We start from the raw sequence: 25,942 nt of genomic DNA, 5'->3' as shown, positions 1-25,942 counted from the left end.
GTAAGAGCAACTTCATGTGTTACTCAACACTCTGGGGAAGAGGGGGAAACCTTAGCTGGAAGAGGCTGGAGGCTAGAGGCTGGAGGCTAGAGGCTGGAAGTTGGAGGATGGGGGCTGGAGGCTAAAGACTTGGAGCAGGAGGCTAAAGACTTGGAGCAGGAGGCTAGAGACCGGAGGGTGGGGGCTGGAGGCCAGAGACTGGAGGGCTGGAGGCTGGAGCAGGCACCAGGTCAGCAAGCGTATGAGCCTGCAGTTATGAACCAAGCCATTGTTCCTGATCGGCCAGGGAACACGAGGTCTGCCCTGGACCTGAATATGTATGGTCCCAGGGCGAGACAGGGAGGGAGCAAAGGAGGAGAGAGAGAGAGAGGCAGCATTAGAGAGTGTGAATGTGAGAGAGAGAGAGAGAGAGAGAGAGAGAGAGAGAGAGAGAGAGAGAGAGAGAGAGAGAGAGAGAGAGAGAGAGAGAGAGAGAGAGAGAGAGAGAGAGAGAGAGAGAGAGAGAGAGAGAGAGAGAGAGAGAAAAGAAAGCCTTAGAACCCCTATTCATCTCATGTGAGTTGTGGTTCTAATTGCCTTTCTCAGCCTCTCCTCCTGGCTGCAGTGTGGGTTTGAGGCCAGGTTGTGTATGTGGGTCTATGACTCAGTGTGAGCGTGCATGTGTGAGTGAGTGTGTGTGTGAGTGTGTGTGAGTGTGCGAGCTACCTTCTGGCTGAGGATGGAGCGAAGTGCTTTCTCACCTCTGCAGGGTCCTCGATGTTCACCGTCCACACATGAGGCTGCCCGATGTACACCTCTGCATACGGATGCTGGGAGGTGAGCTACACACACACACGCACACGCACGCAGGCAAGGGGCAAGGGGTATAGACATGTCTTGAACGATAAATATCAAAACACACACACCTACACACACTCACAATGCTCCATTCCATATGTTCCACTAACAGCCCCCTGACCCTGCTGAATACTGCCTGCACACACGCAGGAGGCCAGCGTGTGTGCAGGCCAGGCAGGTTACTGGTTGTTGGGAGTGGCTTGACCTCTCACCTCTCTCAACGTGGGTTTGCCCTTGAAGAAGTCAGTGTTTTTGCTGCTCTTTGCCGGGTTGAACTTGGGGTTGAGGAAAACGCACCCATTGGCTATCGCCTCCAGGGGGGCGGGGCCCTCATAGGGGAAGGATAGTCCGACAAACAGCTGTGGAGAAGAGAAGAGGGTTGTTGTGTTACTGTGAGTCTTTACACTGGCAGCAGCACCACTCAGCCCGCCAAATGTTTATTGGTATTTAACCATTCCACAGTTTTCTCTCCTTAAAGCTGGGTCGTTAAAAGTTTTGTGAGAACAAAACCTCCATCTGCTGACTGGAGCCACATGTTCTCTGCTGCTCCTGTGCTATGTTTGTGTCTCAGTCACACACCCACACACATCCATCTGGGTTGGGCTGGTTTGTTCAGCCTCATCCCAGATATATCAGACAGTCACAATGAGACTTTTTACTTTTTTTTTTCTTTCTTTCTCGATCAAATTCCAGTGTTCTGGAACCATCTTGGCTCTCCCCAACAGGTTTCTCCAGTAGTGATGGCGACGTGTAATACCACAGTGCACCACTCCTCTCTAAGAATCACATGTCCTCTCTAAGAATCACATGAACACCCATGAAACCCACTCGTGAGAGATACAAGTCGGGACAGTGTCCCCGACAAAGGCCCCCACACACCGTGGCCCGGGGGACGACACCAGGCCTTTCATCCAGATGAGCCAAGCAAATATTTGAGAGGCTCTCTAACAGGCTGTAACCAGAGGTGGCTTGCCCATCAAGCGTGCCACAATAATGTGTTTGTCTGAGCCATTAGCACAGAGGGGCATTAGAGCCAGGCTCATTGAGTGTGTACAAGCCTAGGGCCACAATGGTCGCTCTGTGAGGGGCGGCTCAACTGGGAGGCAGGGCCTGGTCTGGTCTGAGGGGTGTGGAGGCTTCTCAGACAGGCCATACCAGGCAGGCAGGTAGGCGGTGTGTGTGTGTGTGTGTGTGAGCCTTCTATCCATCTCTTCCTTTTCCCTCTTCCTGCCAGCAGGTGGGCAGTAGAGCGGAGGTTGACTGGAACCAGAAGGGACAGAGGGAGGGATGGAAGGAGGGAAGCAGGGAGGGGATGGAGGGTAAGGAGCGAGGGAGGGAGGAAGGAAGGTAGGCAGTGAGAGAAGGAGAGAAGGAGAGATGGGAGGCAGAAAGGGAGGAAGGGCAGGCGAGTAGGCAGGCAGGCAGGGAGAAGTGGAGGCAGAAGAGGGAGAGAGGGAGAGGAAGGCAGGCAGGCAGCAGGGAGCAGAGTGAAGGGCTGCAGGCCTCAGTCAGACTCAGCTCTGAGAAACAGCTGCTATTTATAGAGATGCTCTCTGAGTGAACAGGAGAGAGAGACAGAGGGAGAGAGAGAGAGATAGAGAGCCTACAGGGCTTCATGTATGGATTACTGAGGACCACAGACACTTGAAGTGGAGTGAAGAAGAGATACTGCTGCTGCAGTGCAAGTCCTCCCAAGAAGCCCCTATGTCAGACCAGAGAAGAAGACCTCTGGTCGTCAAAGCAACGCTTCAGACAAATTACGGCTTTTAGAGGCATCATATTTGCATGATGATATGACTACCATGAATTACTCAGATGCAAATGTGTGACCTCGGCTAGTTTTAAGAATAGGATTAGCATGTTATCTTATCTCTAAAACATGGCACCCCTACCAATTCATATGGAGATTTGCAAATGTATTAAAGGAAAAACTTCAGTAGGAGAGTAAATGAATGGTGGATAATGGGGGCTTTCCATGAAAGAGAAAGAGAGCGAGCGAGAGAGCAAGAGACAGAGAAGGTGGAAGGGGGAATGAGAGAGGGAAAGGGAGAGAGGATTGAGAATCTTTAAGCCAATCACTTTCATTGTCGTTGACTGGTGTGTTTTAGTCTGTGTGAAGTTCATCAGCTCCAGGCACAATCATTAACAGCCGCCCTGACATCAGCAGAGCTGGGATCCCTGGAGGCCTGCATCGACCAGGATGAAGCAGGGCCTCGCAGGGCCTCGCAGATTAGAGCTCAACAATGAGCTAATGTTCACCAAAGTGCTCAACACTCAGACCAGATCAAACGTCAGCATCCCATCACAGGCACCTAACTACAGCCAATCAGCTTCTCAAACGGTCGTTCTGGAACTCAAGACGAATAAAAGAACACACAAAGCAGGAAACCCATGCCCAAATCAAGACGATGAGGAACGTTCCGGGCTTTCTCCTGTCTGAGGCGGTGTGAACACAGCAGACTGCTGTCACCCCTCCCTCCCTCCCTCTGCGTGCGTCCTACGTCCATTTTTAAACCTCATGGGGGAAATTAGCTGAGGCAATCTGTTAGCAGGTAAATGCTTCATCTGCGGCAAGAGTGGGGCTTAAACACCTTGCATTCCTCTTATTTCAACAACAGTGCTGGAGCCAACTGCTGAGGTTTTATGGGAAATAATTGGCACTCCCTCTGGGCTTCCACACAGTGTAATGAGGGGATATTAATCTCTCTTCCAGCCTCTTCATCCTTCTCCTCTCCCAGGCCTCTCCCTCTCTAACCCTCTCCCTCTGTTGCATCCTGGTTTGAGTTCCCCCAGTTAGCTCTCTGCAGGCTTGCGTCAACACGACACGTTTGTGTTTTCTTCACACACGCCTTTGTTTCCTGTCGCGGGCAGAGGAGAAGGAGGAGGTGGAGGAGCAGAGCCATGAGGAGAAGGAGGAGGTGGAGGAGCAGAGCCATGAGGAGGAGGAGGAGGTGGAGGAGCAGAGCCATGAGGAGGAGGTGGAGGAGCAGAGCCATGAGGAGAAGGAGGAGGTGGAGGAGCAGAGCCATGAGGAGAAGGAGGAGGTGGAGGAGCAGAGCCATGAGGAGGAGGAGGAGGTGGAGGAGCAGAGCCATGAGGAGGAGGAGGAGGTGGAGGAGCAGAGCCATGAGGAGAAGGAGGAGGTGGAGGAGCAGAGCCATGAGGAGGAGGAGGAGGTGGAGGAGCAGAGCCATGAGGAGGAGGAGGCATTTGTGGAGCAGGAAGGAGAGGAGGAGCTGGGGGACAGGGAGAGGAGGAGGAAAGGAGGTGGAGAGGAGGCCTTTCAGGACTGTATTAGAATATGTGGAGGAGGGAATCATGAGCAGCTGTATTGTGTGTCAGCCGAGAGAGCCTGTCTGTGCTCGCAGTGTGTGCATGTCTGTGTGTGTGTGTGTCTGCATGCCATGACTAATGAAGTGCTGAGAGCCTGCCACTCACACTCGCCGGTGACATCATACGGTGATGACATCATGCTCAAACCCTGTACCCAGCGTTCAGCCAGGGCGCCCCACACACAGCAGCTTCAGTCCCAGGGGTGTGTGCCCCAGTGGGGTGTGTGCCCCCCAAGCAGCAGCAGCTGATTCCAGCCCCATCCTCAGTCTAGAAGTCACGTGTAGACAGGCCTTGGGCTTTGGGCCTTTGTGTCCAGTGTGTGGTGTGTGTGTGTGTCTGTGTGTGTGTGTGTATGCTAGGGCCAGGCGTGTGTGTGTTCTAGTGTCCTGTGTGGTGTGCGTGCTGTGCTGACCTTGGTCTCCCTGAGCAGGAACTGCAGGTCTCGTCCACTCAGGATGCCGTGGTTCTGGACGTAGCTGGGCAGGTGCACCGTGCTGGTCCCGTGCACGGTGCCGTGCACCTCCGTGTAGGTGTTGATGATGTCCAGGTACTGCTTCTTATCCTGGGCGACACACACACACACACACACAGGTTAGCCCCATCATTATATCACGCTGTGTGTGAACTGAGGTTCACCGTTAGTTCTGAGTACTGTGGTTAACCTAAACGGACTACGGAGGACGGTCTCTCTGTTGACGGGTGTGGCGTGTGATCTAGAGCTGGCACTGGGACTCCACCGCCCTCCTCTTTATTCCGCACGCACGCTCGCTTCACATGAGGCCTGCTTCAAGCGCCTACCTCCCTGCAGGCTACTGCAGCCCGACGGCTTCACTGTCTTCCGACGCAGCCACCGTCACTGTTCACTGACGGGCTCGGTACAAACGGCCCCGCGTTCTAAAAAGAAGGCGGGGCCGTTTGAAAGCGTTGCCAGTAATGATTGAACAAAGGAGAGAAGAGAAAGAGAAGAGGGCAGAGAAGAGAGGAAAAGAGAGAAGAGAAGCAGTAGAGAACAGGAGAGGAGAGGAGAAGAGAGGGGTGGGGTGGAGGTGATTGCTCTCCAAACACAGCTGTCAAGCAGGCAGACAGCTGTCACCAGCGCTGGGGATTATAATGAAAGCCCCTGTGAGGAAGACTCAGGTCTACATAACAGTGGAAATGCCTGTTTCTGGTTTGCGGAGCTAGCTAGCTAAACCCAATTTGATGGAGCTAAGATGCAGGCAGATTCAGATTGATGTTTGATTCTCGCTCACGGAACGAGAACAACCCTTTGATCAGACACACAAACAACCTCAATCACAGACATCTAACCCAGAATGAGGCCCTAATCCGAGTGTTTCGGCTTCAAAAACATTCCCATAATTCAATGCGGTGCGCGTCCTCTGTGTAGTCGAGGTGTCAAACCACACAGTTGAGATGAAAGCTCCACATTCTCTCCTCAGGAAAAAAAACTGTGTAATGACATGCTTCTGGGGAGACGCTGGAAACACACACACACACACACACACACACACACACACACACACACACACACACACACACACACACACACAGGCAAACACACACAGGCAAACACACACAGGCAAGCGCACACACACACACGCCCAAAATCCCCCCCTGCAACACACACCTTCCCACATTCACATCCACTGTGAACCCAACAACCTAGAAGCTTCCGTTCCCACACAAAGAAACACAAACACACACACACCCTACGGCGTGCGCCCAAATCCTCCACCTCACGCGATCATCCCCGCAGACGTGCCTCAGCCTGCAGGCGTCCTCGCAGACAGCCAGGCAGACCTCAGTCAGGTAGCGACTCGGCTATCACCTCCCCCGGCTCCTCCACGTGAGCGGCGTGCCGTGAGGGTGGGGGCTGCGGACCTCTTCGGCCCTATCAGTGTGTCCTCGGAGTGTGTCTTACGGGAGGCAGGCGCGCCGGACCCCAGGGGGCCCACCTATCAGATGCCTGCAGCCCGGAGGCTGTAACAGGAGAGCTGGAGATGCTGCCAGCAGCCTGCTGGAGAGGTGCACGGCAGAGCTGCAATTAAGACGGTGAAAGCTGCACTCTCTAATCCCTCCTGGGACCCTACAGCTCTTCTCTGCTCCGGACCGCTACTTAATAAGAGGGTGTGCCTGTGAGTGAGTGTGTGTGTGTGCCTGTGAGTGTGTGTGTGCCTGTGAGTGTGTGTGTGTGTGTGTGTGTGTGTGTGTGTGTGTGTGTGTGTGTGGGAAAGGGGAGCTATGGATGTAAGAATGTGAAATTCAGACTTGCGTGGTATTAGGCAGGCACTCAGGCATGCACATAATCTCTCTCTCTTTCACACACACACACACACACACACACACACACACACACACACACACACACACACACACACACACACACACACACACACACACACACACACACACACACACACACACACACACACACACACACACACACACACACACACACACACACACACACACACACACACACACACACACACGGTGGAACCGTAAACAGTTGTTTTGATGCTCACTGATGTGACCTTGCATGTGCCAGGAGGATGTAGACGATGCTTGATTACAGCTGCACATGCAGACTGAGACTGATCATCACCAAGCCCCAGCCTCAACCCTAGACTCAGTCCCAGCCCCATCCCCAGCCTTAACCCTAGACTCAGCCCCAGCCTCTATCCTGGAATCAGCCCCAGCCTTAACCCTAGACTCAGCCCCAGCCTCTATCCTGGAATCAGCCCCAGCCTTAACCCTAGACTCAGCCCCAGCCTCTATCCTGGAATCAGCCCCAGCCTTAACCCTAGACTCAGCCCCAGCCTCTATCCTGGAATCAGCCCCAGCCTTAACCCTAGACTCAGCCCCAGCCTCTATCCTAGAATCAGCCCCAGCCTTAACCCTAGACTCAGCCCCAGCCTCTATCCTAGAATCAGCCCCAGCCTTAACCCTAGACTCAGACCCATAAGAGGATGTCCATAGGAAAGGTTGACTGAAACAAGGAGCCCTGGGATTATGACATCATCAACCAGATCACCCAACGTGATCTGTACCAGCCTGCTGCTCGCTCAGAACTAAAGAGACAGAGAGACATAGAGAGCGAGAGAGAGAGGAAAAAATTAGGAAAAAGAGATTTAAAAAGAGAGTAAAGAAGCGAGAGGGAGAGCTAGAGAGAGAGGCTGAGAGAGAGAGAGAGGCTGAGAGAGAGAGATACAGTGAGAGTGTTACTGTCTCAGATACATGTACAACCCCAGAAGTCCAATCAAAACCACAGCCAGAGCACCTGTAATATTTCACCCCTCACTGAGTCCAATTAAAATGTACAAGTGTGGAGCAGCGTCTCCATGGTTATCCCTGGACATCTATACCATGGTACATGTGTACGTCCACACCACGGCGTTAGTTCAGCAGGACACTACACTGCTCACGTCAGGTCTAATTATAACCTACCAGCTCCACGTTTGCTGCAGTGGTAAACCATTAGCCTCGGGTGTAACTAGGCTTTTACGGTTGAGTTGCTTGGAGTTTGTGGCTATGCCCTGCTTTCGGTGTGTCGAGTGTGTATGTGCGTGTGTGTATATGTTAGTGTCCGGTGTGTGTGTGTGGGTATATGTTAGTGTCCGGTGGGTGTGTGTGTGTGCCTCTGGAGGCGTCAGTGACAGGGGTACACTGATGGATCTTTGTGCAGAGAGAACTGTGGGCGCTGGAAGACAGAATTAGCATTTCAAACACCAGCGTCCTACTCTGATCTAACGCCAGGGGAGCTGGCTCCATCCCCCCCCCTCCCCCCCCCCCCCCCCCTCTCACCCCTCCATCTCCCTCTTCCCGTCTCGTCTCGCTCTCTCTTTTCTCACTACAGCTAACTGCTTTACATAGTCAGTCCTTCTCTCTTGTTCTCCCAGACTCAGAGAGATGAAGCTCTCAGACATGACAGAGGCAGTCTGTGTTATAAACACTGCTGCAGCCTCAAACAGCGCGGAGATGGAGGGGCGTCACACCTCTCCCCCCCCCCGGCTAAGTCAGACGGGGGCTCCGAGTGGTCGTCATGGAAACAATGTCTTGAGAATGGGAGTATTTGTATTTTGAGGAGGGGGTTTGTGGGGGGTGGGGTGCTGACGTGTCGTCATCATCACTAACACATCTTAGTCGACGGTGGCTTGACCACACTGGACAAACGTGTGTGACAGTGTTTGTGAATGTGACCTTGTTGAACTCTTCCTGTGGTGAGTGGGGACCATAGAATAATAATGAATGAGCTCTTGACAGGTGGGCGGTGATTGTGACGGCTGCTCTCTTCTAGGTTCAGGCTGTGGCTAAGGCTAGGGTAAAGGTACATGGTAGGTAATAGAACTGATTGCTATGTCCCCACAGTACCAACTTCTGTGAGTGCCACTGTAGTGACCGTCATCTGATGGAATGTTAAGTGAGTCAGATTGTGTGTGCCTGTCAGTAGCTCCTTGCTCTCCTGTGTGTATTTGTATGTGTGCTGGAATGTGCGTGTGTGTGTTTTGAGGGATTGCAGCACATGTTATCTACTGGCATTTTAAAGGAGTGTGACTGGTGCCTTTGAAATGATGACCAGCCTGACCCTGGTCCTGAGCGAACCTGCCAAAGTCAACACGGGCTGCCAGGTGCTGTGTTTGACATTGAGCTCATTTGACTTTTATAATGTATTAAATGTCAACAGCTCATGATGTGTACGTAAATAACTCAATCATTACAAAAGCAAACACCACTGATACGACTGATGGGTCTGGCAACCCACTGAGTTATGACACCCTGGGCTCGGCTCGAATAAAACAGGATTGGGAATAGATGATGAGTGGCGTGATGAGTGGCGAGGGCGGGGGCGAGGGGGGGAGGCCATCCAGTAGCCAGCCGCCTCGTTAGAGGCGTGCGGGGAGGAGGAGTGAAGGTTGGGCTGGAGCGGAGCGGCAGAGCGGGGAGGAGGAGTGAAGGTTGGGCTGGAGCGGCAGAGCGGGGAGGAGGAGTGAAGGTTGTGCTGGAGCGGCAGAGCGGGGCTGACAGGAAACAGATGCTTCAGCTCCAGTCTCACACACGGGCCAGGCTTAATTACAGCCAGCGCAGCTCAGGTAGCGCCGGGACCTGCCCCGTGTGACAGCCGGGGGGGTGGGGGTGGGGTGGGGGGGGGTGGGGGGGTGGCTGCATGTGGTGGTGGCCACATGAGGGGGGTGAGCGGGAGGGTCGGACCACCGGGGGGGGGGGGGGGCTGGATGTGGTGGCCTCTGCTGGCCGGTGTGCAAGATCGCTACTCGCCACACACCTGTAGAGGAGAGCGTCGACATGGGAGTGCAGGAGAAGGTTGGGGAGGCTGATGAACGGAGGGATGAAGGGAATGTGGGGTTGAACGATGGGGTGAGAGAAGGTGGAGGAAGGGAAAAGGAGGAGGGAGGTGTCAGGTAAAGGAAAGGAAATCGAGACAGGAGGAGGGAGAGAAAGGGAAAGAAGAGGTAGAGGGAGTGAGAGAAACTGAAGAGGAGTAAGGAGGGGGGGGGGGGGTGGAGGGGGAGGACGCAAGGCCCCGTCATTACCTTTAATAACCTCATGGCTTGAAAGCAGTGCTTTAATTAAAACCAGGCGGTAATGATCACAATTAGCTCTGGGTGTTAGCTCGTCGTCACCTAGCGACAGCCGATGCGGCTACAACCTGCCCTTCTCAGCCACGCTGCACAGCCCAACCCCAGCACCGCCAGCAGCTCCCTGGGCTTTGGGGTCTTTGCAGCCATGCACACAACGTCAGTCTGCATCCTGCGTGGGGAAAGCTTAGTCACGACCCGGCCCATCTGGGTCTAAGAAGCACAAGCTGGAGCAGGAAGCAGGCCTGACCAGTCGGGATCAATAAAGTGAATTGAATTGAATGGCTCTGTCTGGCTAGTACATATGTAATTAGACTAGCCATCTGTAGATGGTCTGTTCTTGATGTTCTCCTCAGTAGAAGGGGATTTCGCCTTCGAGCCACGTTAAATGACCACCCCCCTAAACGGCCATGCTCTCCCTGAGTCGAGGCTGTTGATGCTTATCAGTGGAGAAGTGCAGGTCAGGCCTGTTCCACTCTTTTAGACGGTGATTCTGAACCTCTCTGGCGTCGTCATGGCCACAGCGAACCAGACAGGGGAGGGGGGGGGGGGGCGCAATCTAACAACTCGCCGTCTGCCAGGCAGCGAACAAGCGGACGGCGAGGGCTGTTCCAATCTCTGAGGAGTTTTTTTTGTCTTGTCTGAGAGAATCCCAGGACAGTGTCTTCCTTCACACGAAAGGATGAGGAGAATGAATCTGAATTCACCACCAATCCCTCACTGGGGGGGGGGGGGACAGAGTGCTGAGAATTTATCCGAGAAAGGAAGCCAAGACAGACTCGAGCACACTAACAAACTCTTACCAAACACCTTAACCTTTTGGGGAGGGGGGGGGTTGTTCTAGAGGCAGTGCAGCCTCTGTGGTAGTGGGATCTGAGGTCAGCTGTGATACGGGGCCCCACGGGGCCCTCTGCCCTCTCATCTACAGAGGAAGCACAGAGCAAACCTCCGCCGCCACTGTGACAGCAGAGATCAAGGCGCAGGACTGGCAGGATCTGGCCTCTCCTGGGACGGAAGTTCACTTCCTCGTCTGTCTCCAGAACCATCCCCTTTTTTTTGTTTTGTTTTTCAAACTCAACCACTGAACACCACCGCCCAGACTGAGGAATGTTGGAGCGATGCGTATGTGAACCTTGTACAAACACAACTCCTTGGATAAACGGCACTTGCCTTATCCATTCAGGGGCCATCGCACGAAGCAGTGCTTATCCTAGTCTCCTTATCTCCCCAGCCCCCCCCCCCTCCCCAGCCCCCCCCTCCCAGCCCCCTCCCCACACCCCTCCAACCCCCCCCCCAGCCCCCCCCACCCCCCCCAGTCCCGCGCCCCTCCAACCCCCCCCCCCCACCCCGTCAGACGGTCGAACAGTCCTACCTTCCAGAAGTTGTCGACCTTCCCGTAGACGAGGGACTGGTTCTGCCTCTTGATGTCGTCGATGTGTCGGATGTCGCTGGCGTTGAGGTGCTGCTCCACCACGAAGCCCAGGAAGCTGTTGTCTGGCGTGTGGGCTGAGGACACACAGCGACGCTCACATTACCCACACACCTTCCAACCGGGAGCCATTTCAAACATTTGTTGAATCACGGTTGCTTCATATTCACTCTGTGAGTCATACATGCAGAGATGTAGATGCAGTAAAGAGATGAATCAGACACTCTTTGTAAGATCGACTGGCTCACACTGTCCGGTCTAAACAAATAGTAGACACGACGTAACAGACATCCACAAGCAGGAGTTGGTCGGTTGATACTGTTCAATGACCATTTAGAAGACTGGGGAAACTGATATCAGGAGTCAGGCGCTGAGCGGTTAGGGAATAGAGCTAGTAATCAGAAGGTTGCCGGTTAGATTCCTGGCCATGCAAAATGATGTTGTGTCCTTGGGTAAGGCACTTCACCTTACTTGCCTCGGGGGGAATGTCCCTGTACTTATTGTAAGTCGCTCTGGATAAGAGTGTCTGCTAAATGACTAATTGTAAATATCAAGCATTTCTCATGAGTCTATAAAGCATGGTTGGTTCAACTTAAATGACAACAGAGCGTGTTCCATACAGAAACTCCCTGACGAATCCAGAATGTCGAAAAACCACTGTCACAATTCCTCCCATTCACTGTGCGACTGACACAAGCAGATGAAGGAAGTGTGGTGTTTGTGTTTACACACTAGCCACATTCACACATTCCACCAGCGCAACATGAGGAGCAACACTGGAACATTGGAACGAGAGGCTCCATGGTTACAACCCGCCCCCTGTTCCGTGTCCCGATCGCAAGATTGGCTGATGGTTACTATGGGAACTTGGGAGGCCAGCAGGTCAACTGGCCAGCAGCAGAGTGTTGGCAGAGCTTCACCTCAGCACCATCTGTTTGAAGCCTCCAATCTGAAGATAAGAATTAATACATTTTCTCACGAGGCGGCCGGGGGCTAAGGGGATTATGAAGAAGAAAAAAAGAGGTTGTAATTTATTTTTTGAAACAACCTAAGACGATGTTAACCCAAAAGCCTTGAAATGAAAAATAAAAGAAGCGAATAAGCCGTCCACCTTCGTCGAAGCGCCAACAAACCGGGGATAAATCTCTGACCTCTCCCCCTGGCGTGTGCGAGGGGCGGCGTCGGCGAGCGGGGGAGGGGATTAGGGGCGGCGTGCGGCCCTGTCGACACGCTCCGAGGGGCCCCGTGACGACCGTAGCTCTCTCTGGTTAGCGCGGCAGATTTACGGCGCCTCGGCCGAGCGCGCTGGCTCTCCCGCCGCTGGGGGCCAACTGTTGTTGCAGAGCTGCTGTAAATCTGACGGGCCGCTCGAGAAAAGAAAATGGATTCACGACGCACCGCAGCGTGGCAATGATGCCGGTGTCAAGTCCCGTAGGCCCAGAAGCATGTGTGTGTGTGTGTGTGTGTGGGTGTGTGTGGTTGGGGAGTGGGGGGCTGCCATCAGTCTTGGCGGGCAGAGCAGGAGAAGGATGCGCTGAGACAACAGGTTGTGAATCTGTCATTTTGAAGCATTCTCCAGGAGGAGCCGAACAGCAGGCTCCGTATGCTGCTGGGCGGCCCCTGACATGCAATCAAACAGCCCCCTCAACACACCCGAGGACCATTTCTACTTTTTTCTTCCCCCCCAGGCGGAAATTGTTTTCATCAGCCTGTCGACGTTGTGAGAATGATGTTTCATTTACTGCACACCAGAGTGCGTGTTATTTGTGGGGACGGTGCGGGGGTGAGGTGGTCGGAAAGGGGGGGTTGGGTGAGTCACGGGGGAGCCTGGGATGGAATCTTTCCTTAATAAAAGAAGGGGAAGAGAGGGCGTGCGACGCCTGTGTCATCGCTCAGGGGAAGTGGTGGTGACAGGTGTCTGCCTGAGGAGAGCGTCGTCGTGGCCCCAGCTGGACGATGCCAAGACGCCGGTGAGTCCGCTTCAAATCAGCCCCCCCCCCCCTCCCCCCCGACGAGACGCACGCCGCCGCACTGCGGGCGACCGAAGCAGAACGTCGTTTGGGTCATTTCGTGGAAGTCATAGAAGCCAATTGGGAGGGAGTAGGAGGACTCCTCCGGCTGCCACAGGCTGTCTGAGCACGCTCAGTAGCGGGAAACGGAGACACCACAGGCTGTCTGAGCACGCTCAGTAGCGGGAAACGGAGACACCACAGGCTGCCTGAGCACGCTCAGTAGTGGCAACGGAGACACCACAGGCTCCGGAGAGAACTCACTGTCTGTACAGCATACCCACAATGCAGTGCATGTCCTTTGTAGTAGGACATTCGACCACTTGGGAGTTGATTACAAGCACAAAAGATCACACAAAAAAATAACAAAAGGTAAAAGGAAAATGTTCCTGTGCTGTGATAGTTGTCACTGTAAACTCCTCAGAGATCAATGCCTCCGGCAGCTCAACCCCATTCATGTGCCTTTTTGTATTTACCACCATATCACACAGCACGGGAGTGAATACTCAAATGTGTCATCTGGACATAATGACAAGGTTAACTTCTAAAGCACCACAGCGGTCTAAACGTGCTGGTGGAGTGGCGGTGAGAGTCGGAACAACACTGTGTTGAACCTGTGACAACAAGCTTGGACCCCCCTAAATGTAGAGTCTGAATAATTATACATTTAATTTAACTTTAATTATACTTTTGCCTGTTTATGCCTGCAATGCAGTGAAGAAAACTATATGACAGCAATAATGTTTAATGTAACTGGACCCTCTAACAGTACAACTGGCCCCAGCTTCCCCCCTCCCCTCCCCCCCCCCCCCCCCCCCCCAGTTGGAATGGTCTAGAAGCTGCCCTGGTACAGTCAGCAGAACAGGGCGGACCTGTTCAGACCTAAGGCTTTTCGATGAATTCTCCTAATGAGCCAAAAACGAGTTAACCTCCAGTTAGCCCACACAGGAAACAGGCTTGTTATCAGGACGGTCTGGGTGTGGTAGTGATGGCAACACGACTTGCCTATTGAGAAGGAAAGGAGGGAAAGATAAGGGAGTGTACTGACAGTTTGAAAGTAGAAATGGAAAATGCAAATCATCGCAAGAGAGCACATTCCATGAAGAGGCCGCCAGACCACAGAACTGGTTGGACCTGCTGCTGTTAATCTGATCTCCGCTGCAGCTCCGCTAACGTGTCACCCTCTCTCCCGTTCACAGATCTGTCAATCAACAGGAGAGAGATGGGAGGCAGCCGGAGAGCCGTCGGTGAGCAGCCAGTGGACTGTTTCCCCATTTCCAAAGTTGTTACCCACAGTGAGTATCGACCACGGCCAAAAGCAAACTGTTGGGACACACATTGACAGTTTGGCTCTGGGAGTGATGAAAGGACACATAAACCCGCTGTGTTAACAGTGAGGATCAATACGGACGTAGAGACCGCCGAAAGTCTAGCTCATCCTTTCCCTACGCAGTAGTAAGAGGGTTTCTACACACTCCCTAGGAAGAAGGGGCAGAAGGACTGTCTGTGAGGATTGCAGTTGTAACAATCACAATGGTAACAATAACCATAATGTAGATTTGCAGCTCAAACTCGATCTGATCAGATCTGAATGATCTGACTGCCAAAAGGGAGTGCATTAAACAGACCACACTGCAGTCACACAAGATAGCCGGCGGAGGGGAAATCAGGCCCAAGAATCACTTAACCGGAAGATTCACTTTCAAACGGAGAGTGGACAAAGAGAAGGAAACCACGGCCGCGACGAGCATATGTTAGCACTGAACTTTCATAACGCTTTGCAGACTTTTTACTGTGTGTGTGTGGGTTGGGGGGGAGGGGGATAAACCGCCGTGCAGCAGAAGGGACGATCCTTTATCCATCTGTTCACAACACAAACTGTTGTTGTGAGAGTAGGTTTGGACAAGTCACTCGGCCCAGCCTCAGCCCGGCCTCGGCCCAGCCTCGGCCCGGCCTCGGCCCAGCGGAGCCCAGAGAGCCGTGATGACACCGTCCTCATTAAAGCACAGGAGCAGCAGCAGGGCAACGCTGCCTCGCTTATTTCTGAAGTGTTCCACATGTTAAGCAGCTTTCATCAGACCATAATCACATGTTTTATTTCGGCATTAATTATTAATTGCGGGAGGTGGAAGGAAATGACCATCTGGCTGATGAGGAAGTTTAGCGAGTTAGACGCACTGGGCCCATATTGTTTTCATTTGTGGATTCTTGCATGTTAAACACGAAAAAAACGATTCTCCCAAGAAATGAATAGAGCTCGTTCCTCGGATGCTTGCATTTCGGACAAGATTCAAAAGCTACTTCCAAAAAATTGCTTTTGCAAAATCAAAGCATCAAAGAAACTGCGATCACATGTTTATATGCGGAACTACGGAGATCTTTTTCAGGCTTGTTTTTGAGCTCTAAAAAGATTAGTCAAGGTCACAGCTATCAGGACGAGATGTTGTTGTTGCACTGTATTCTGTTAACCACTTCAACCACTGCAGAGTTGGGAAGTCTGAAAACACTCCATATTTTACACACCGAAACACACACACACACACACACACACAATCAATCAATACATCAGACTCTACAAATAAAATGTAAAGCGTAAACTTGAGGAGAAGAGGAAAAATCCCCAAGAGTTCAAACCAAAATAGATTTGTCTTCTGAATATCTGAAAGAGGCACATGTCAACAGAGGAGCTGGCTCTGTTCCCCTGACGTCTCCAAACAGACTGTCTGACGACCTGGACACACTGGGCCACAGTGAAGCCACGAACCCTTGCAGACGTCCAGCCGGTCAGGTGGCTGGTGCCAAGGCTGATCCTGACAGGAGGTGTGGACTAGCGCTGCAGCAGCTGGACCAAGCCAAGGGGAAAGAAGTGATCTCATCGAAGGGGCGCGCGTGTGTGTGTGTGTGTCCTGCAAATCCCATCCACTGTGTTTCAAACTACACAGATGGAATGGTCATGGTCTGGAGAGACAAGAGAGAGAGAAGGACATAGGCGGAGAAGGAGAGAGAGAGAGAGAGAGAGAGAGAGAGAGAGAGAGAGAGAGAGAGAGAGAGAGAGAGAGAGAGAGAGAGAGAGAGAGAAGGACATAGGCGGAGAAGGAGAGAGAGAGAGAGAGATGGAGGGAAAGATAGAGGGATAGCGAGAGACGTAGAGAGATAGGAAGACAGGAAGAGAGAGAGGAGGTGGAGGGAGAAGAGAAAAGAAGAAGACAGAGAGGTAGAGAGTGAAAGAGAGAGGTAAACAGCAGGGATGACGGGCGACCCCAGGGCCTGGACAGTGAAACAGGACCCCAGAGGAGAGCCACTCAGGACCCTGGCCAACTGGGAGGCGGAACGGAAAACATTGTGTCTTTCTCTCGTGTGAACGCTGGGAGAGGGACTCTGGTGCCAGACCACTCATCGCTCGGAGACAACCGGAGTTGTTATCATGCTGTAGTAACAATCCCCAGTCCCCTTGACAAACGATGAGGTCTGCTGTGTTTTGCACTGGACTTCTGCTTATGTAAACATCCCTGGTTTACACGCCGCACACCACCGTGAAGTGGAAGGCTGATGACGTGTCATAATGAGGGCCGTCACGGTGTCGCCACGGTGTCGCCATACCAACATGACGGTGAGGGGGAAGTAGTTGACAGACCAACCTAAAACCAAAGAACGTATATTGCTTCTATACTCTTTGCTAAAACAAAGAGGAAGAACGTTTCCGTGGCAACAGGGAAGTTCCCTTTATGTCCACACCTGTTTAATCATTTCCCAGATCCCAAAACCTGCAGAGGCTGGACGCCCAGCACACTCATTCTCAAGGAAAAGGATACTGAACAATGGTGGCTTTGTGAAAAACAAAGTACTTCACAAGGGAGAAGACGGGGACATATGTCAGTTGGTGCTGCTGACGCACAATAAAGATCAAAAGAGAGCGCCAGGTTTTGTCGTTTATGTTTCGTTAGAAGTCACTCGTACCCAGGGGAGGGACGAGACTGAATTGACTTGACTCTTCAGAAAGACGCACAGTCAGCGTATCCCAGATGAAGGTGCAGAACGGTATCTGTGGTTCCTGTGAGGTATCACGCATTTGGTTGTCGTCTATATGTCACGTTTATTTGCATATGTTTATGTGGAGTCAGTGGACGCTGGTGTCTCAAAGGGGCTATTGTACTGAAGTCTGCTGCTTTCCCAACATAAACAAGCCTGTACTGTGTACATACCCTGTTTCTAAATCAGAGGACGTCGAACGAGGAAAAGTGAATTGCAGAACCAGGGACTGACGTGTGCAGGTTTAGTTTACTGATTAGAGCTTTACCTAAACACTTACTGGCTCAACAGAGGATTTCTGTGTTTGTGTGACCTCGCTGGCTCCTATTGGTTAGATCGCAACAACTGTGTTTGCCTCCCTCTCTCTGTCCCCCCCTCACCCCATCTCTCACTATCTCTTTCCCTCTCTCTCTCTCCCTCGCTCACTTCCCTCTCCTCTCTCCCTCACTTCCCTCTCTCTCTCTCTCCCTCCCTCTCCCTCTCTCTCCCTCTCTCTCCCTCTCTCTCCCTCTCTCTCCCTCTCTCTCCCTCTGTCTCCCTCTGTCTCACTTCTCCTTCCCCCTCTCTCCCCCCCCCCCCCCCCCCACCCCCAGCAGTGACTGATGCAAGGCTGCTCTATGGTAATGAGCTCACCCCAGAACGCACCAGAGGAATCAATGTCCCCTGTATGGCCTCGTTTATCTGAATGTCCTCCGCTACGTTTTCATCTCCCGGATACGAGGAGGCGCACACACACACACACAGGTGCAGCTGAACAACGTTCACATGTTCACGTCGTCAACGATGACTCAGGTTTGATTGTTCTCGCACACAATATCAGCGGCCATGCGACAACTTCCTCCCCCCCCCCCCCCCCCCCGAGGCTGAACGGAGCTGCGGAGAAGCAGAGGTGCAACGCCACAGAAGAAGAAGGACAGGAAGGTTCTTTCCCCCCACGGCAACGGTAAACAAGCCTATTAGCCCCCTACGGCGGCGCCCTTACAGTATCAATGTTCCTACGGCAGGTGAGAGCGACATACACTTGCTGTACCCCAGATATCATCTAACCTGAGAGCTGAGGTTTTGGCCTTTCCTGAAAAGCTCCATGTCTTGTGAGAATGTCATAGTCTGTCCTGTTCACAAAGGGCCCATTGAGCCTCTATGGGATGGCAGCCCAGCATGGGGTCAGGCCTCTGAAAACGAGAATGGAGACTGGCTAGCATTTCGCTCTGCATCAGCCTTCCTCTCTTCTCTTCCACTCTCCCAGCCCCTCTCTTTTCCATCCTCCTCTCCTAAGCCCTGGTTATTTCTTTTTTAATTAATCTATATTTAATTTAGCCCAGCCCTTCTCCTCCTCTCCTCACCTCCTCCCCAGCCCATCTCATTTTCAATTCCCTTCTCCTCCCCCCCCCTGGAGCAGTGCTGGTGATGGACTTACGGAACATGGTGTTGAACTGCTGCGGGTTGAGGTTCCACTTGCCCCAGGGTGTCTTGTGTCCCTTGGACTGGGCGTAGTGGGCGTGGTTAAACTCCGGTTCTGTGCCGAACGAGTCCAGCACCCTCAGCATACACCTGCAGGACACACACACACACGGACCACAATGCAATACATCAATATGCGGTGGAGGGTGTGTGTGAGTGTGTGTGTGTGTGCGAGTGCGTGTGTGGGGGGGGGGGGCATACACCTGCACCTAGTAAGATGAGAGCTGTGATTGTGTTTTAACGTATCCCAGGAGACAGAAGTGGAGCTCTGCTACGTAACGCAGGACAGAGGGGGACAGAGGGGAACAGAGGGGAACAGAGGGGGACACACTGGCCTTCCTGGCCAGTAAGGTGGGCAGTACATAACCATGCAGGACAACTCAAGGTTACACTGATGACTAATTAGAGGAAGAGAGAAGAAGAATGTCTTTTGGGAGGTTAATGACACAGGGATAACCTTTCCCTTTTCCTCCCTCCCTTCTCCCCATCACTCTCTCTCTCTCTCTCTCTCTCTCTCTCTCTCTCTCTCTCTCTCTCTCTCTCTCTTTCCCTTTCACCGTCCCTCCTTCTCACTTCTCTCCCTCCATCACTGTCTAGCTTCTCTCCATCTCTCTCTGCCTCTCCTTCATTCCCTCTCTCTATCCATCTCCCTCTTACTGCCTCTCTCCATCTCACTCAGCCTCTCTCCCTCTCGCCCCCCCCGCCTGTCCTCCCTCTCAGGCCACTAGACTGAGGGCATTCATCCTCACAAACAGAGGGTGTTTTACATAGAGCTTTGAAACATGCCTTCATCGAGACGGCTGGGAAATTATTTTTTAATTCTGAGGCCCAGGACGAGTGTTCCAGTGTTGCTTTGTTGGGGTGTGACAGAAACGAAGAGAGACACTTAAAAAGGAATCAGGCACAGCTGATCCAATCTCCCCGACAAATTAAACTGGGTAAGATATTCGTAAAAGTTTCACAGAGAGAGCCTGTTATTCACTGGGTACAGAGGCAAGGCGTGTAATTCAACCTTCACAAGAGGCCGAGAAACTAAAAGGGGTTATAGCATGAGAAGCCGAGACAAAGACGGGAAATAGAACCGCATTAAGTCAAAAATGACTTTCTAGAATTAAACGAGCGATTGTGCACGCCCAACAGTCTTGATGAGTGACTCAACGCTTTACAGGAACGGCATGTGACTATTCAAAGAATACATCAAGGAATTCACTCAACATGCCAGCTGGATCCTCCACCAACACCATTTCAAAACCTCGAGTCGGTTTCCTCCTGAGTAGCTGGCACAGGATGCACTCTAAACCTGTTACTCTAGGCAAACGACCTGGAGAGGCCAGCGAGGAGGAAATCTCAGAGCCATTAGCGAGGCTCATGATGTTGTTCTCTCCAGAACGATTACATCAGAGGATGCCGTAAGTCTGATCCTGGCCCAATCAGGAAGAGGAACACAGGCGGCCTGGCCCAATCAGGAAGAGGAACACATGCTGCCAGGCCCAATCAGGGAGAGGAACATTTAAGGTCATTTCAGGTGCAACTTTAGCTGAGACAATTTCCGGGGGCCTACAAAACAACAGACTAGTACGTGAGCAGTAATGGATGATGACTGGAGCAGGTGAGAGGGCCTGGAAGCAAGAAGGTTCTTACTGGTAGTGAACCCAGGACGGGCCCAGAGTCTTCTTGAACTGGGTCAGACCCACGATGTCGATGTAGATGAGCTCCACCACCTTGTCCCCCTGGGTGGGGCAGCTGGACTTGTTCCCCATCACCCTCCGCATGATCCTGCAGGGCGGAGATGTCATCATCATCATGAAAGAATCTTGGACTGAATGTATACTTGTGTGTGTGTGTGTGCATGTATACGTGTGTGTGTATGTGTGTGTGTATGTATATGTGTGTGTATGTGTGTGTGTGTGTGTGTGTGTATATGTGTGTGTGTGTGTATGTGTGTGTGTGCATGTACATGTATGTGTGTGTGTATGTGTGTGTGTGTGTGCATGTATGTGTGTGTATGTGTGTGTGTGTGTGTGTGTGTGTATGTGTGTGTATGTGTGTGTGTGTGTGCTCACTCCTTGAGCTCGGCCAGTGAGGCAGAGATGCGGACGTCGTGACCCAGAAGGTAGAGGGTGGTGATGAGGTCGCTCCACTGCACCAGCTCCCCCAGCGGCCCCCCGCTGAAGGCGTTCTCCGCTATCTTGAAGCCCGACTCCTTGGTCAGCAGACCCAGGTGCACCAGGATCTGAGAGGCGGGAAAGAGGGGGAGGAAGGAGGTGGAACAGGAGGAAGCGGAGGGTGTCGAGGTCGAAGAGGATGGGGGGGTGGAGGGCGGAACGGGGCGAGGAGGAGGAGAAGGGGAAAGAGAATGAAGAGGAGGTGAAGGAGGGAGAGGAAGATAAGGAGAAGAAAGAAGGGGGGAGGATGAGCAGGGAGAAATTGAACAAAGCCAGTTTAATTTCGTCACTAAAGCTGCTAAACTGGATTTCACAGAGCCTGTACCTTAAATAGCACCAAAGAGAGGTATTATCATCTTCAAATTTCACGTTTTGAAAGCTTCTTGTGTTTTTTTTTTGTACTTCAAAAAAGGATGCATGTCAAAAACGTGTCGTAGCAGACACAGTCTGTATTCTGCTTACAACATCAGAACCAATACAGCTCTATTCTATTCATCACTTTGCCAGAGGGTGGAATCGAATAACTAAGAACTGGTGCTGTGCATGCAGGCTCTGACACACTTTCCGTTGGTTCATTGTTTGGGGGATTAATAAGAAGAGGAGATTAGCGCTGTAATAAAGCCAAGCTCCAGCATGGCTTCTATATACTCTTCCTTCTCCTCAGCTTGCTGTCATGGGGATGCCAACCCTCTGGTACGAGCAGTGCGGCGCTGAGCGTCCTACGACACTAAGGCTGCTGTCAGGTTCCACAAGACTCTTCGACGTGACAACAATAATATAGCCGCCTCTCCCATCACCCTCCTCCCTCCTCCTCCTCTCCTCCTCCCTCCTCCTCCTCTCCTCCTCCCTCCTCCTCCTCTCCTCACAGAGAGAGAACCAGAGGAGGTGGATTATTCATAGTCCCTGAGAGCGATGGACACCACAGCATACATTATTAATCACAGGGGCCAGGTATAGCTGCCACCCCCCCACACCTCCCCCGCCCTCCTCCTCCTCTGTGGGGCACAATGGACTTTCCGTGTCTCTGGTTTTCACACACCAGGGTGTTTCACTCAGGGCCCAGGCCATTCTCCTCTCTCAGTATCTGAGAAGGCATGTGTGTGTGTGTGTGTGTGTGGCAGGCCCACCTTCTTCCTCTTGCGTTTGGCCAGGTTCTGTTTGCCCGCCAGCGAGCGGATGGCGCTGACCCAGGGCTCCGCCATGCGCTTGATCCGGAGCATCATCCAGCGGAACTCCTCTCGTCGGGACATGACCCGGTACAGCTCGTCGAAGCTGGTCCGGATGTCCGTCTGTGGACAGAGAGAGAACGGAGAACGGGCTTCATCGCGACTGCTCTCCAACCCCCTCAAACACACACCTCCAGTGCTGTCTGAAAGACTAGCTTCAGAAAGACTTCCTCAGAGTCACCTCCCAAACAGACAACCCAGCTTCTTTCCATCCCTTTGTACTACAAGGACATATAAGGTCGTTAAGGAAGCCTTGAGGGTATTACTGAAAAATATAAATAAATCCAGACATCTCTCAGCGGGGTTTTTTTTTTTTTTATATCTAGGGCTAATACTTAAGGAGGGCTCTATTTGTGTCCGTGCGAGGAAGAGGCTGCTCAGCCCGCTGTCTGAGCGTCGGCCGGCGCTGGAGAGACAAAGCCGCCCGGGCACATTACCGTCGCTCATCACGACAGGAAATCATTGGGAGAAGTGGAAGCCTGCTAGTCAGGATTAAAATCACCCCACCCTCGTTAACTGGATCTGAGGAACACACCGGCTCACTCCCAGAGACTGATATCACAGAGAGACGGAGGGAGGGAGGGAGCAGGTGGAGGAGAGATAGGGAGGGATGGAGCGGGTGAAGAGAGGGAGGGATGGATGGAGCAGGTGGAGAGAGAAAGGGGGGTTGTTCGAGGATTGGGGTGTGATTGGCTTCATTCCACTCCTGAGTGATGGTAAACACTGAGTTCTGTGGCCCAGACAGCATTGTAGGAGGTTTAAGCAAGTGTCCGTTGGCATGGTGACAGAGATCACTGTAAATCCCTGTGATGTCAGTCATTCACCCAGTCAGTGAGCCAGCGCAGTGGGAGACCAGCACACAATGCCAGACAGCGGGCCAGGAGCCACACTAACAGCCTCGTCTCAGCATCAGGAGGTAATTTCTGCTCTGGACAACACCCTGTGGAGCCGATTCCAGGACCGCCAAAATTCCACACAATTACAGCCATCATGACCTCAGAGTGGTGTTTGCTGGCATGCTGGTCTGGAGGATTCCTGGCAAGTGGGGGGATTTCCAGGGGGCGAGGGTGACAGTGAAGGTGACTGGCTGGTACTGTATGTGTGTGTGGGTAGGTGGGGGAGGTTGTGGGGGGTGAGGGCTAAAGGTGACCGGCTGGTAGGTGTGGGTTGGGTTTCTGGAGGGTTCCACACTCACCTGGCTCCTCCTGTCTGCCTCATCGTTCAGGTTCTTGGTCCTCCATGGCAGACGAGGGCACCAGTTCTCCACCTAGCAACACAACAACAGCCCTGTCAGAACCCCCCAACATGACAACACAATCAGGGTCATTACTGCTCACTTAGGACCTGTGAGCTGAGAGAGAGATGCAGAGAGACAGATACAGACAGACAGAGAGACAGATACAGACAGAGAGAGACAGACTGTAATGGAAAAATTCTAGTGGCACTGTGTAGATTTGAATAGTCAAGGGATGGCGGTTTCAATACATTTATTTTGCTTGTACAAATTAAGAATTAACAAAGTACTTTGTGATCAGTCATAACGAAGGAGGTGCTAGCCACAGGTCGTTCGCAAGAGTGATGAAGAACAATCATAAACGCTACCTTATATAAACGTTAAATCAAATGGCATTCTATAAGGTCAATCCATAATGTAACAAAGTCTGTGATTGGCTAACTCAACCCTAACCCTAACCCAGTTTGAAACAATACATCTCCATACCATTTGTCCCACAGTTCTTTGATGTGACATCTCTCCCCAAGTCAGTAGATACTAAAGCCACAGAAGTTGATCAGTCAAATGGTCAACTGTCCTTTGTGTGGGCAACTTCAAACAAGTATTTAATTAACACCACCCATGGAACAGGAAGGGTCAGAGCAGCTTGATCAGTTCATCTATCTTAAACTGCTCCCTCAGATCACAATAACAATACAATTGAACCCACATTGTGTCCAGACCAGCTGTCTCATCCTCCCCAGGTGACAAGAACTCTCCCAGGTCACCCAGACTTCCCGTCTCTTAGACTTCACGTCTCCTAGTTAGGTGTCATAAAACTACAGGTAGCATCTCTGCCAAATGAGTTGAATCAACTTTCATTGTATTAAGCTTCTTAACAAACTTTTAGACTTCCCTTAAAACACATTCCTCATATATAAAACACACACATTATAACTGTATTCCAAAATTTCCACCACACAGACAGAGAGAGACAGAGAGAGAGAGAGAGAGAGAGAGAGAGAGAGAGAGAGAGAGAGAGAGAGAGAGAGAGAGAGAGAGAGAGAGAGAGAGAGAGAGAGAGAGAGAGAGAGAGAGAGAGGGTGAAGGAGACACCTTATCAGGTGGGTTGTTGTTTCAGTGTGAAAGCAGGTGTCCCGCTCAGACCTCAGTGTTTGAAGCAGTGCCTGGCTGAACTAGCTTCACAGCTGAGCTCAAACCCACACCGGCAGTTCGTCATCCTTGGACGGCTGCTCTGACCACTTCAAAGGGCTGTATGGTAAAATTGGGGCAGTAAATTGTCTCCCTCTCCTCCTTACTCTTAAACTCTCCCTTTCATTTATCCTTCTCTCCCTTTCCTTTGTCATTTCCTCTCTGCTTCTCTATTTCTCTGCTCTCTCTCCCCCTTTAACACCTCCACCCCCCCTCTATAGAAAAGTTTTTTTTTTTTTTACCCCTCTCTCTATCAACCCCCCTTCCTTCCTCCTTCTCCCTGCCTCTCTCATGGAGTGGGTCAGTCACCAGACCAGTGTACTGTGCAGTGCCATGTGCGATGGCGTGCCCAGTGTCATCAGTGTCACCCTAGATGCTGACCCACCCGTCCTGACACAGTCCCTTGGCAGGGGGAGAGATTCATTCTACAAAACTCCTGGCCCATTTGAACCAAAACCTTTACAAAACGGACATTCATCACTCTCTTTTCTTTCTTTTTCTGACCTGCCTTTCCCTCTGGGTGGAGGAAATGATCGACAAGTATAAATTATACATGGTTGGACTGAGAGTGAGTGTGCCTATATGCGTGTGTCTTTGTCAGAAGACAATGGATTGTAATAAGAAGAAGGAGATGCAGACCGAGACAGCTAAGCTGGCACAATATGGAAATACATGCAAGTCTCCATGGCAACGGCAGTTCACGTGACTGGAGCACGCTTTGCAAGCAAGAGAGAGAGGTGGGAGGATGGAGAGATAGAGGAAAGAGAAGGAGAAGAGGGGGGTAGAGAGAAAGAGAGAGAGAGGGGGTTTGTGTGAAGATAGAGTGAGATGGAGGTGAGAGGAGAGAGAGAGAGAGAGAGAGAGAGAAAGATAACTCACTATGCAGAGCTCTATCTGGATGCCTAGTGCACGCCCCCCTCCCCTCCCCCTACCCCCTCCCACCCCACCTGAAGTTTTTCCATCCAGTTAACAGAGACCTTGTCGGGCGTCCAATACAGCCCCTCCACCAAGCACAGCTCTTTCACAATACACAACCTATGTGCTGCTCTTTGACTAGATCATTTCAGCATGGGATGGTGTGCTTTGAAAGAGCTTGCACATTAAATACAGGGGGAGGGGGGGGGGGGACATCTTTCCTGAACAGTTTTAACTGATGTCTAAGGAACCTAAAGGAGTTGTCTGAATGTTGTAGGCGGTGTTTTAGCATTCCTCTCTCGCACAGCTGAGTAGTACACGCAAACAGATAAACTCCCATCAATAAGTAAGCAGCCCTGGACCACCCTGGAGGGCGCAGTTGTGTCGTCAAGGCTACGTGGTGTTCATGAATGAGAAGCGAGCGCTCCTGACACGTGAGGAATGGCAATGAGCAACCTGCACTCTCTTCCTTCTCCCCTGTTGTCTTTCCCATCCTTGTACAACCTCTCCCTTTCTCAC

General features: G+C 52.0%; 1 protein-coding gene across 1 annotated transcript in view; it reads right to left on the bottom strand.

The window, feature by feature from the left end:
- Nucleotides 1–25,942, bottom strand: part of LOC134007951 (alpha-1,6-mannosylglycoprotein 6-beta-N-acetylglucosaminyltransferase A-like) — a 63,431-nt gene that overhangs the window by 7,383 nt on the left and 30,106 nt on the right. The window contains 10 exon segments of the mRNA XM_062447719.1: nt 706–740; nt 743–821; nt 1,050–1,196; nt 4,583–4,732; nt 11,137–11,270; nt 18,649–18,782; nt 20,334–20,468; nt 20,756–20,925; nt 21,985–22,146; nt 23,279–23,350. Of these exon segments, the coding sequence (XP_062303703.1) occupies nt 706–740; nt 743–821; nt 1,050–1,196; nt 4,583–4,732; nt 11,137–11,270; nt 18,649–18,782; nt 20,334–20,468; nt 20,756–20,925; nt 21,985–22,146; nt 23,279–23,350 (1,218 nt within the window).

The sequence above is a fragment of the Osmerus eperlanus genome, chromosome 21 (assembly GCF_963692335.1).
Source record: "Osmerus eperlanus chromosome 21, fOsmEpe2.1, whole genome shotgun sequence".
NCBI classification, from domain to species: Eukaryota; Metazoa; Chordata; class Actinopteri; order Osmeriformes; family Osmeridae; genus Osmerus; species Osmerus eperlanus.
This window is presented reverse-complemented; position numbering and strand designations above follow the sequence as displayed.